We start from the raw sequence: 13,527 nt of genomic DNA on the forward strand, positions 1-13,527 counted from the left end.
AGCTCAGTCTTTGCTCCCAGGGTAATGGGGTTGATTTCGTAAATCTGACTTTCTCTTTGTTTACTCTGGGCTTATGTGGCTTTGTAGTTTTCCTCTTATCAAGCACTGGGAGTCCTGTGGCCTGAGTCTCTGCAGGCGTGGGGTGTGTTTGGGTCATGATAACCTCCATGTGCACTAGTTTCACCACCTGTGAACTGAGGGGTTGGACTAAATGACTTGTGTGGTCCTTTCCAGTTCTAAGGCTCTTCCATCTATGACCCGGATCCACTGGTCTATGACATTTATAATTATCCTCTGGCACTCTGAATATATTTAAAGTATACTTATAGGATTTTGATACAGTTCAAACAGTTGACCACAGATCTTGGCCACCACGGGAAGGAGGAGGATTCCATGCTGGACCAAATCAGTCTCAGGCACTGGGGTTGACGGTTATATTCAAGAGCTCCAAGGGTATGTGTATGTGTGTGTGTATAATTTCCTTAACCACATAACCACATACTGAATGAACAAACATGAAATAGTTTTATATTACTGCAGTTCTTTTCTTTCTAACCTCCCTTGAAAAATGCACTGAAAGAAGAGTACTGCTGAGGAAGATTCCAAATAAACACATTTTCTAGGATTAGGAGGAAGGAGCTAGAGGTGAGATTTGAGGGGCAGTAGATACTTGCCCTTCTCACTGACCTGCCATCATATCTATCCTAGAATTCCTATCATTAGAAAAAACTCCTTGATACTAAGCCACATGGACTAAGGCACATGGACTTCCCTGGTGGTGCACTGGTTAAGGAGGCTGCCAATGCAGGGGACATGGGTTCGATCCCTGGTCTGGGAAGATCCCACATGCGGCAGAACAACTAAGCCCGTGCGCCACAACTACTGAGCCTGTGCTCTAGAGCCCGCAAGCCACAACTACTGAGCCTGTGCGCCACAACTACTGAAGCCCATGTGCCTAGATCCCATGCTCTGCAGCAAGAGAAGCCACCGCAACGAGAAGCCTGTGCACTGCAACAAAGAGTATCCCCCGCTCGCCACAACTAGAGAAAGCCCACACGCAGCCACAAAGACCCAGTGCAGCCAAAAAAAAAAAAAGTTACTAAGGTATTGCATTCCTGGAAGTTTCAGTTAAGCTGAAAATGGTATCTCACAGAAAGAACCCAATAAGCCACTACTCCCACTGGCTTGGGATGGATAAGCTTATTGAACTGAATTCAGTGAACACCTTTTTGGTGTTCACAAAGATTCACAAAGATCTGTTCTGGGTCTTGAGAGACATCTGGATGAGTAAGGCACATTGCCCTTAAGCACATAGTCTAGAAGAGGAGACACAGGCACCCCACTGATCATAACACCAGTAATAGAAGTAAGGAAGTGCTAGACGGAGGGAAAAATTCTGAAAGGGAGCTCAACAAAGAGGGTGAACTTAGTTGGGCCTTGAGAAATAAGGAAGAACAAGTATAAATTCTGCAGTTAGAAGGGATGATGCAGGGAGTGCAAGAAGAAAGAAGTATTTCACCAAAAGGGAAGAGCATGACCAAGGGGAAGACAGGATGAATCTTTACGATGTATTGAGGAGATTATTAATATTCTAGTATGATTGGAGTAAAGCCTATATGGCTTGAAGAGGAAAGGGCAGGGAGTGGGGTGGGTTGCAGAGAGGTTGTTCATGGCAGTAAGTGCAAGGCAAGGAGTTTGTTCTTTACTAGAAAATGGCACTTGGTGAAGTGAAGGTTTTTGAGCCAAGAACCAGCAGTGACCATAATTGTTTTCGTGTAGTAACAGTTATGTTAGTGCATTCCTTTGTGATTTGTAGAAAGAGCACTTGGTGCAATGTGAGAATAGACTGGAGAAGGAAAGGGCTGAAAGTAGGAATACAGATACTGAAACTGTTCAGGTGAGAGATAGGGGAAGCTTGATCTAAGGCACTGATGGTAGGTGTACTAAATTGTCTCCATTTGTTCTTTTCAGTTAACTCTCCATCTTTTTTCATCCTGCTCTCTACTCTTTAGCATTTATGAATTGCATCAAATGGGCCCCTTTGCCCTTTGGCTTCTGGTTGGGATTGGCCAGTGAGTGGTACTGACAGGAGATGGATGTAGGAGGAAAGAGTGATTGGGGCATTTATCCTCCAGTTCCCTCCCTGCTAGGCCACAGTTTGACTATTCCATCAAAGGCTACAGTTTCCGTCCTAGGCCCTTTCCTACAGCTACAGCTTCTGCTGTGTCTTAGTAACCATTCCCTCCCATGCCCTCCCAGACGCCCTAATGGCAACCTGCTGTTGTGTGTAAATAGCCTCTTTATGAATCTACGCTCAAATAATCCCATCTGAGTGGGTTGTTTCCTGCTGGGGCCCTCATCTATACAGTGGGGACAGAAAGGAGGAGACAGAGATGTGAGAGCTGAGGAGGTGGAATCGAGAGGTCTTGATAACCAATTACACATGAAGAATGATAAGGAAGCAGTGTCCATGGGCCACATGATGGCCTTTGGCTTGGGCTACTGGGTGGATGGGAATGTGACGGGAAGGAGAGATCATGGATTCAGTTTGAACATGCTGAGTTTGACGTGTCCATGGGAAATTATGGGAAGATGCCTGGTAGAGCTGGAAATGTGAGTTTAACGTTCGAGAGAGAGGTCAGAGTTGGATTTTGATCCGAGGAAATTCTGAGGAGAATGATAGTCGAAGCCTTAGGAACCGATGGGCTTTCTGAGGAAAGGAGAATGAGAAAAAGATTAATGACTAAATTTCTGCAGTGTTGAGGAGTGAGAGGAAGATGAGCCTGAGAGATACCTGTGTAGACTCCTGATAAGCTAGTGTCATCACAGATAGGCAAGAACATGCCCCTAAGGGACTGAGATTCCATCAAGGGAGACTGGATGCAGATACAGACAGCGTTCTGCTCAGTGTTAGCCCAGAGAGAGCCACGCAATCGGCTCTCCTGGGCAGATGGGGGAGGCAAACGAGGGCAATGGGCCCACAGGAGGGCACCACCAGCTACCAAGGGACCCAAGAAATGGGGGCAGAAGTCAAACTTAGTTTACTTTTCGGGCCCAATGTTTCAAATCTTTACTGCTTTGGTTGCCTGGGTCAAATACAGAAGCTTTATTAGTTCAAAGTGCTATAGCTTTAAATATGGTCTCATACAGTCCAAGAGAAAAGCAGGAAGTTCAGTGAAAGGAATTAATGACAATGGGAAATAGACTCATTCATGTGGAAAAACTTTATGAGGAGCACAGTGCTGGCCCTGAGTTATAAATGAAGAAGAAGGCTAACGGAGGCAAGTATAATCACGGTTGCAGCTGACATTCGGAATTACCCTCAGTCTTCTTTGCAGAGTAAAGGGCAGAACATACCACTTCTGAATTTTACTGCTAACCACAGGGAGGGAGAGGGTGTACAGTTCCTCCAGAGGGTGATTCTTAACCTTTTGGTGGGGGGGGGGGTGGTTAGTTACAGATCCTCATTGAAGAGTTGAAGAAACTGTAAACACCTCCCTCAGAAAATTGTATGCTAACATCCTCACACATAAGCACGTGCAATATTACATACAATTGTAGGGGTCCTAGAAGGAACCTGTCTTCTTAATCTTTCCCCCCGCAATGCCAGATGCAGAATAGGTGCTCATGAAATTTGTTTTTTTTTTCTCATGAAACATTTATTAAGCTATTGAGTATACAAATGTGTGAGGCATTATGCTTATTATACAAAATCATGGTCAAAATGTAAATATCTTAGGTAGGAGTAGCTAAGGTTTTAGAACCCATTAATATGAATTCATTTATCATAGTAGTTTTCAACCCCAGCTGGACATTACAATCTCCTGGAAGAAGGGAAAACTTTAAAAATTACTGACACCTAGGCTCCACCCCAGACAAACTGACTGAAAATCTAAGGGTGTGGGGCTTGGGTATCAGTATTGTCTAAAAGCTCTTCAGATGATTCTAATGTGCAGACAGGACTGAAATCAATGTAGCAGGTTAAAAGCTATAACATTTAGTAGAGAGAAAGAATACAGTATGTAGATGTGGGTATGATAACTAAGCTTTCATGGAGGAAATTGGGAGCCATAATAAAAATGATAATCTCTTCCAATTACAAAGAATATTACATATCACTGTCACACGCACGGTCTCATTCATGCCCCAAAGATACACCTATAGTTAAGCCAAGCAGGTTTAGGTGACTCTTCTCAGAACAAAGCCAGCTCTGTTCATGCAAACTCAGATCTTCTGAGTTGAGCACATTTTTCTTTGGATTTTGCCAAATTGCCTCTTGGAGGATCAAAACAAGGGTTCCCACCCATGAAGAGCCCAACTCAGAAGGTCTGGAGTGGGGTCTGGGAATCTGTTGTTTTACAAGCACTGCTGATGATTCGACTGCAAAGCCGTCTCCCAAGCAGCAGCTCTAAACTGGGCTGTGGTAGAGCAAGGTGGAGCAGAGGAGGCATATCAGTCAGAATTCCCCGGGGAGATTTTTCAAAATGCACCTGCATGAGCCCCATCCCAGATCTATGAAATCAGAAAACAGGGGCGATGGGAGTGAATATACAGAAAAGGCTTGATTCTGATACCACTCTCGCCTCAGCTGAGAGCCAACACATGTGGGATACATCTTGGTTGCCCAGCCAGGCTGCCCTGGGGCCACTGCTCCAGTGGTGACCCCTGACCAGCCAGAGGACTGGGCTCTGGGCAGGGACTGGCATGAGGGGGACAAGGCAGCTGATTAGATACTGAAAGTATGGAGGAGGGCGCTCAGGGCAGGTGAGGATGACAAAAACATGCTTTGTTCACTTCACAGTTTTGCAGGGCTGGCCCTGCTACAGGGTAACTGAAGCCAAGTTTGTAGGAACAAAAACAGAGTAGTTTCCAAATCACTTCTGTTTTGCCCTTATCTCAGGCACACATGTCAACCCTGAAAGTGCCAGGTGCCCTTCTCTGCTGTGTGTGGCATGTGAAAACACCTGAGTGAAACCACCATCAGGGCGTGCAGAATCACAGGGACCCTGGCAGCAGTTCAGCAAGGGTGCCCTTACTGGGCTGATAGAAATAAACAGTGGGGATGTCTAGGTTAGGCATGAAAAGACAGAATGCGCTAGCAAGTTTGTTGAAAGGATGCATAGTATCGCTCTCCTTTCAAGGACAGAAGAGATAACTCTTAGTTAATCATTCCCTTTGAATGATTTCCTTAGAAAACACTTCAATAAGTGTTAGCTATGGCCATTCTTTCACCTTAGTCTCAGTTTTCCCCACTTTGCGTTTTGTGTTTTTTTAAAATTTTTGGCTGCACTGCACCGCACAGCACATGGAACCCCCGACCAGGGATCGAACCCACACCCCCCGCATTGGAAGGTGGAGTCTTAACCACTGGACCACCGGAAAGTCCCAGTTTTCCCCCCCTTGGACTGTAGATTTCTGATTTCTCTGGTCATGTGTACTGATACAGATTCCCTTTTGGGGTAGTGAGGTAGGGTTATGAGTCACAATTTCCATTGTTCAGAGCACCATTGTTCAGGGTCACCTGGAATTACTCTGCTTCAGAGGATTTGGAAGGAAGAAGAGAGTCATGGTCCAAAGGCTTTGAAGGGACTTTCCTAATAATTCTTTGAAGGGTTATCCTGGTACACTGTGAGCCAGCATCAATTACTGAGATGGAGAAAGAGAGAGTGAGAGAGGGGTGTGTATGTGTGTGTGTGTGTATGTGTATGTGTGTGTGTGTGTGTGTGTGTGTGTGTGTGTGTGTGTGTGTGTGTGTGTAACAGCCGAGGTGGGTGATATTCTGTAACTCCCCCCCCTCTTTACCTTGGCAGGATTTCTTCTCAGCAACTGATGTACCCAAATCCTCCAAAGTGGCAGGTTTGCTGTTGCTGCTCTGGGTATGAATGAAGGGAAGAGGGCAGCATGTATCTTACTTGCTCTGTTGTACATATAAAGGCCACATCAATGCTGGGACTGTACCTTTGAAAATTCCATCTTTCAGGTCTGACACGCTCAGAATTGTTAACATTGTTTTACACCATTTATACTTGAGACAAGCCCACTGGCTAACTTCTCACCTGCACAGCCCAGTGGAGGGCCGTTTTAAAGTCTTTATCCACAAGGGTGGGGTCTGCCCCCTTCTTCAGCAGCATTTGGGTGTGTTGAGGCCGGTTGTGGAAAGCTGCCCAGTGGAGTGGTGTCATTCCCTACAAAACCACAATCAGAGGGACACAGATGAGCACAGGATATCAGTCAGGAAAACGGAGCACACTTTCTCCTCAGGCCTGAGGGCGCCACCAGGTGTGCTGGTTGCCGCCTGTCAGTTCATTCGTTCCTTGGGCCATTCATTCAACAGATACTTATTGGGCTTCTACTTGGTGCCAGGCAAACAGGTGTTAAGGATACTACAGTGAATAAGATAAATAAGATCCTGTCCTCATGGGAATTACACTATGGTAGAGGAAGATAGGTAATAAACGCACGCAAACAAGCAAAAGGATTTTCCAGATTGTTGAATGCTATAAAGAATGTACTTGGGGTGTTGTGAGAGAGTAACCACCACGGGGGTAGGAACTGTTCTACATGGGCCTCTGTGAGCCGTGGTGAACTGTGGGAAGAGACCAGCGAGCAACAAGTCACTAAGGCTGGCACCCGTGATCAGTCACGCTGGGATGCCATCTCCCGCCACCAGGGCAGGGGCGCTGTCTATTTTACTACGGTGTTTCCAGGGACTGAACCAAGGCTAAATAAATAGCTGTTGAATGAATGAATGAAAGAATGAATGAATAGGGAGAGGAGGAGAAAGATGTGAGATGAGGTTGGAGAGAGGCAGGGCTGATCCTGGGAGCGTGGGATGGGGAATACCCGGTATAAGGCATTTGGATTTTATTCTAAACTCAATAGAAAGACAGTGGGGGATTTTAAGCAGATGTTGACATGATCTGATTTACATTGTTTAGAAGAAATCACTCTGTGGCAGCTTGGAGAACAGATCTGGATGAGTCAATCTGGTGAATCCCACCTTCTTTCAGAGCTTAAGGTCACACACTCTAGGCATCATTATACTAATAAGATAAGCTTCTTCTGGGAAACATTTGCCAAAAAGAACCAGTATTATTTGGGAGTGTACTATGAAAAGATGGCCTCTTCTCCTTGACTATGGCTCTCAATAATATGAAATGTATCTAAAATGATTCTAGATTAAGATGCCTGGTAAAGGGAGCAAAGGACGTAGGTAGCTTTCTCTTTTTGGAGCTGTCTCTGCAGGTAACATAAAGATAATGTCACCACCTTGGCCTTCTCTGCTCATCCAAGATGAGCTGAGTGGAGGAGATGGGCCTCAGCCTAGCTAGGAGTGCAGAACTAATATTATTCCAGAATTAATATGTATTGATCTAGAGATCTTTATGAGTCCTTATGTATATTATCTCACTTAATCCTCCAAACAGCTTTTTGGATTTAGCATCGTGGTGAAGTCCACTACATGCTCACCAAACTCTACTTCCTCTCCCTCCAGGGCGCATAGTCAGTCTACACTCCCCAGCCTCCCAGCAGATACATGTAGCCACGAGACTGAGTCTTGACCATTGCAGTGTGGACAGAAAGGATGGAAGGATGGAAGCCCCGACCCCTCCAAGGTCTGTCTAGAAAACAAAACCTATGTCGTCTTTGACATATTTTCTTCTCCTCACCTGACAACTGAATGTGGAGGAGGACAAGGCTCAAGAATGTGCTGGAATCATGTGATTAATCAACCCAGGACCCTGACTGATGAGGTCGGACAGGGTCACCTCATCAACCAGCACTGGGCTATGAAGCAAGCAGGAATTAAGCTTTTATTATGTCAGGCCACTGAGATTTCGAATTGTTTGCTATAGCAGTTAGCCAGCTCTGACAGGTGCCACTGTCCTTCCCATTTTGTGGAAGAGGAAGCTGAGCTCTAGGGAAGTTCACAAGTCTATGATCGAGCTGAATCTAGGGTGTGATGTTTGTGGGGCCGTGAGATTAGAATGTTAAACCCCCTTGACCAGTTCCATATTCTAAATCATTACATTATGGTCTGCTTTCAAGTTTCAAGTGTCACATAACACTGAGCCTCCAGATACTCTTAAGGATATTTCAAGAAATTGGTTCCATATGGAAAAGAATGCTGGTCTAAAAACAGTGGAACGTCTTGTTCTTATTCCAACAGCTGAATATTACTTGGGATTCAGAATAGCTCACAGCATTTCAATGGGTCCTCTTCATTTTTTAATTTGGCCCACTGGAATTAGACATCTGGACTCCAGGGAATCAGATTCTTTTTACTGTGCAAGGATTATTCCCAGTGCTAAGTCCCATTTGCTTCAGAATCATTGGCTTCCTTATGAAGTGCCACCTGTATCCAGGGTTAAAGACATTGGAGACAATTTTGAAGTCACTGGGGTGTAAGCTTCAAGAAGGCAGGGCCCTTGTCTGCCTGTCTGAATCCCTGGAGCCTAGAACAGTGCCAGGCACATTGTGGATACTAAGTAAAGGCTTATTAAATGAGTGACTTCTTACTATTCTTGATTGAATTTTTTGCTTTTGTAAAATTTGGCTTTGCTTTCTAAAATCATTCACACAAGAAAGAAAGACAGAACATGACTTCTTTACAGAAAATGAACTTGTCTGATATGATCATTGTTACCAACTGTTCAATTGAAACCTGTTAGAATTCCTGATGAGCGCTCCAAATGAGGTAGATGGCAATCACTACATGCAGAGATATAGATTTAGCAATATGAGAATTGTGTGAAATTGTGAATTAAACTGTCATTATGCACTGTTAATCCTTGTCTCCTAAATATAGCTTCTAGGCTTTAAGAGTTATTCTCTTCAAACACCCCTCCCCAACCCCCTGCTGGAAAAAACAAAAGAAAACAAAACAAAACCCCCCACCTCCTGCATGCTTTGGTAAATGGTGGGGAGGAGCACTACCATTTTTCATATACCTACTTGGTGCCAAGAACTCTATTCACTTCACTGAATCTTTACAACAATCCTAAGAGATAGGTATTTTTAGACCCATTTTACAGGTGAGGAAACTGAAACACAAGTTAAATATTGGGTTGGCCAAAAAGTTCGTTCGGGTTATGGAAAAACCCGAACGAACTTTTTGGCCAATCCAATAATTTCCCTAAGGCCACTGACTGGTTACAAGGCAAAGGTGGGATTCAAATCCAGGTCTCTCCAACTCTGGAGGAAGATGCTTGTTCCACACATCAAGCTAGTAGACTTTCATTTTGGAAGTGAGCTCAGCTGCTGGACAATTTTTTTCTTTGTGAATTTAGCTAGATTCAGGGTCTTCTCACTTTCTAGAATGGTGATTCTCAGTAGCATAAGGGTTGTCACCCTTTATTATTATTTGTTTCATTTGGCATCACCTCTAGTTTTCTTCTAAAAGTGCAGCTGGCAGATATTTATTTTTGTAAGGTATTGAAATATACATATTCTCCCCCCACTCCTCCCCTACCCTGGAATTTGGGATCAGTGTTATAAATAACTGTTGATCCTCTGAGTGGCCCCAAATCAAGACTTGAAATACTCCATTACTTCTCTAAATAATAATATGTTATATAATATAAATTTGTGTATTTATATTACAGTATAAACAGGTTTCAAAATTCACTCAAGTCAAGGGAAACTTCCTGTTGCTGTTTTTTTCAATTGGGCTAATGAGAAATACAAATACATCCTCTTAGAGTTAGTAATATGAAAACCAAAACTGTTAGAATCAGCTCAAGTGCAGCCCTTTGTATTGCACAACACACTTTGTTTAGGAACTTTTTCCTACAACTGCCTCCTCCTTCCTTCAGCTTCTATTAACACAGCTAACACATCCTAGTTGTGTTATGTTAAGACTCTGGTGGCCATTTACCGGGCAGACTTCAGGCTTGGCAATTGGCATTTGCACCGAGCTGTGATAGGGACTAAGATTAAGCTGTGATGCACTCTGTAAAGGCAGAGGCTGTGGCTCATTCACTGTGATATGCCCAAGCACACATTAGGTGTTCAAGAAGTGTTCATAGGAAGAATTAATTAGTGAATTGCAGGTTATCCAGGCTCCCTTGAATTCATGGGGAGTGTAAGGTACTAGAGTCTGTCGAACGCAAGCCAGCCACCTGTGTCCAAGCTGTGAGGCTCCTCATTGAGTCCCTGAGGACTCAACTGTGCCTTCAAAGAATCTAAGGGCTGAAAATCTAGGAGCTACCTGAAGATATATTACAACAAACACCCAGACGACTCTTGTAACAGTAGAATTCCACTTTGTTGAAAAAGAAGGAGTACTGGCTCAAACAGTGAAGAGTAACTTACATTCATTTAAGAACATAGCTCTCTAGAATGTTTTGGAGGGAAATGTTAAGTTTTGGTTGACTTAGGATCCATTTCGAGATAGCTGATAGGACTGTGTGTGGTGACTGTTGGGTGCATAGCAGGGCTGTTTTGGAACAGGCTCTTGTACAGATGAGTAATTCTGTGCCTTGAGCCTGTGCCACCAACATTTCAGTTAAGGGCTTTCAAGTCCTATTAGCTTCTCAGACCTTTTTTCTTTTTTTCCAAAACCACTGTAACTTTTATGTTTTATGAAGCAGAAATCTGATGAAGTGCTTAGCAGTTTTCATGTTTCAGAATTGCACTTTTAGACCAGCTCTTGCAGACACTGAAAGACACAGAGAGAGAAATGTGTGATGTGGCTGGGCGCTTGGTTCACCCCTCGCCTTGGTGCACTGGGGGTAGAATTTTAGCAGGTGTTTGAAAAATCAGCAAAACAATTCTAGATCATCTGAAGGATCTAGAATTTCACAGAAGTCCAGTTTGGCTCTGTTTGACATTTTAATATTCACACATTATTAATTTTGTGACTACCTCTCACAAAAGTTATAGAGGGTCTTCTGTATACAAAAGATTGGAATAAATGATGTACTTTAAAAGATTCTAAAAAAACCTAGATGGTTAGAAGTGCTGTAATGAAAGCCATTTTCTTCAAATTTATTTGGGAAAAACCTTACAATTATAGATCACAAAGATTAGTAGTGCATTAGCAAAAAAAGCTTGCATATTAATATTGCAAATTTGTTCTTTAAAATAGTTTGATATCTGTTATTCAATATAATTTTTAAAAATTCTATATATTTTATTTTATGTAATTTGAAACATTTTTCTGAGAAGGGATCCATAGGCTTCCCCAACATACCAGATGTGTCCATGTCATGAAAATGGACAAGGACCCCTGCCCTAGAATCTACAGTACATTTTTTAAGATCTAGAATAATATAAAATCTTATTTTTTTGAGAGGAGATTTTGGAAATAACTAAAAGTCACCTGGAGTCAAGTCTGGTAAATAAAATGGGTCATTGAGTTGGGTCAACAAAACAAAGAGAGAAAAGGCCAATAAAAGAAAATTATATGACTTTTTCTTGAATTTAATAATGTAATTCTCTATTTATCTAAACATGTATTTTTGGGGGGACTCTACTATGTGTAAGTTACTGAACTAGATTCTAGGGACACAAAGATAAAAAATACTGCCCCTAGAAACTTATGGGGAAAGGAGGGTCGGGGGAGAGAGGGAAGTGAGGGCTCCTAAGTAGTAGTGACTCTACTCCACTTGTTAAGGTGTTCATTTTTAGGATAAAAATTCTGGTGCATTAAAATTTTTTTGCTTTATTATTTTACCTTTTGCCAACTGTAAAATAAAAAGATTTCTAGGGTCAGGGACTATTTCTATTGATTTTGCCTTTATAGTGCACAATCTCTGCTTATGCTTGTATCTTAGGAATGTTGTAAGTGGATTTTAGTGCTAAGAATTATATCCAAAGATTCACATCTGTTTTTGCAACTTGGATTTATTTTCTGAGAGTGCTGTTGTAATGGAAGTTTGGATTGTTAGGCCACTCACAAAAATCTACTCATATCAGAATGTGCATTTAATATAGGATCAACAATCTATCCTAAATACCATGCATAACAGTGCTTTTCTGGATAAATGCATTCAAAGTTCTAACCCAGATGCCAACATTTCATAGCCACTCTTGACGGGGTGCTCTTCCTGTCAAAGCTAAAATGAAAGCAGGAGAGGTTAGGTTCCAGGAATTTAGCAACTTAACTCTCTGTAGCTGCAGTAGACAAGCCTCTCTCTTTGTCATTGATTCCCCTGAGGTCCAGAAGAACAAAGGCACAAAGGACAATCTGACCCATCTTGCCTTTCCCACAGTGTTAAACTTTACAGTGTGAATAGCTTCTAAATAAGTCACTTTATAACTAAGCAGTGTGGTTAATGAAACAGGAAAAACAAACAGATCATTGGAATGAGAACAAAGAGTTCAGAAATGGAACCATATATTTAAAAAAAATCTTGTAACAAACTAAAAGAAAATTTAGCATAGCGTAGTTATGTCCCTAGGGGTAGGGAAGGCCTTCTTTAAAAAGATACCAAAAGCAAAGCAACAATGGACAAGAATGATCATTTTGATTATATCATATTTTAAAATTTCTGTACAGGAAAAGACATCACAAGCAGTTCTAAAGTAAGGAACAGACTATGAAAAAATATTTGCAATCCAACAGCAGACAAAGGATTAATGTTCAGAGTATAAAATAACTCCTATGAATCTGTAAGAAAATTACAAGTAACACAACAGATGAACGGACAAAGGACCTAAACAGGCAAGTCACAGGAGATCTAAAAATGACCATTGCACCTATGAAATTATGCTCGTTCTCATTGGCTATAAGGGAAATGCAAATTAAAACAATAACAAGGAAATCCAACAATAGGCAAACAGTGATAAACACCCTTTTCACTATGGGTGGAGCTATAAATTGATGCAGTCGTTTTGAAGAACAACCAGGCATGCATATTAAAAATAAAAATAGGGAACCCTCATGCAATGTTGGTGGGAATGTAAACTGGTGCAGCTACTGTGGAAAACAGTATAGAGGTTCCTTAAAAAACTAAAAATAGAACTATCATATGATCCAGCAGTTCCATTCCTGGGTATATATCCATAAAAAATGAAAACACTGATTTGAAATGACACATGCACCCCAATGTTCATAGCAGCATTATTTACAACAGCCAAGACATGGAAGCTACCCAAGTTCCCATCAATAGATGATTGGATTAAGATGATGTGTGTATATATATACAATGGAATATTACTCAGCCATAAAAAGAATGAAATATTGCCATTTGCAGCAATGTGGATGAACCTACAGAATATTATACTTAGTGATATAAGTCAGACAGAGAAAGACAAATACTATGTGATACCACTTATATGTGGAATCTAAAAAATAATAGAAAAGAATGTATACACAAAACAGAAACAGACTCACAGATATAGAAAACAAATTTGCGGTTACCAATGGCGGGGGAGAGGGACAAATCAGGGGTACAGGATTAACAGATACAAACTACTATATATATAATAGATATGCAACAAGGATATACTATATAGCATAGGGGATTATACCCTTGTAGTAACCTATAATGGAATATAATCTGCAAAAGTACTGAATCACTA

General features: G+C 41.9%; 1 protein-coding gene across 1 annotated transcript in view; it reads right to left on the bottom strand.

The window, feature by feature from the left end:
* ANKRD55 (ankyrin repeat domain 55) overlaps positions 1–13,527 on the bottom strand; it is a 413,288-nt gene that overhangs the window by 25,246 nt on the left and 374,515 nt on the right. Inside the window, exon 8 of the mRNA XM_036847799.1 lies at positions 6,057–6,185. Coding sequence (XP_036703694.1) covers positions 6,057–6,185 — 129 coding nt within the window. The remainder of the gene's footprint in view (positions 1–6,056; positions 6,186–13,527) is intronic.

This window comes from Balaenoptera musculus, chromosome 3 (assembly GCF_009873245.2).
Source record: "Balaenoptera musculus isolate JJ_BM4_2016_0621 chromosome 3, mBalMus1.pri.v3, whole genome shotgun sequence".
Taxonomy (NCBI): Eukaryota; Metazoa; Chordata; class Mammalia; order Artiodactyla; family Balaenopteridae; genus Balaenoptera; species Balaenoptera musculus.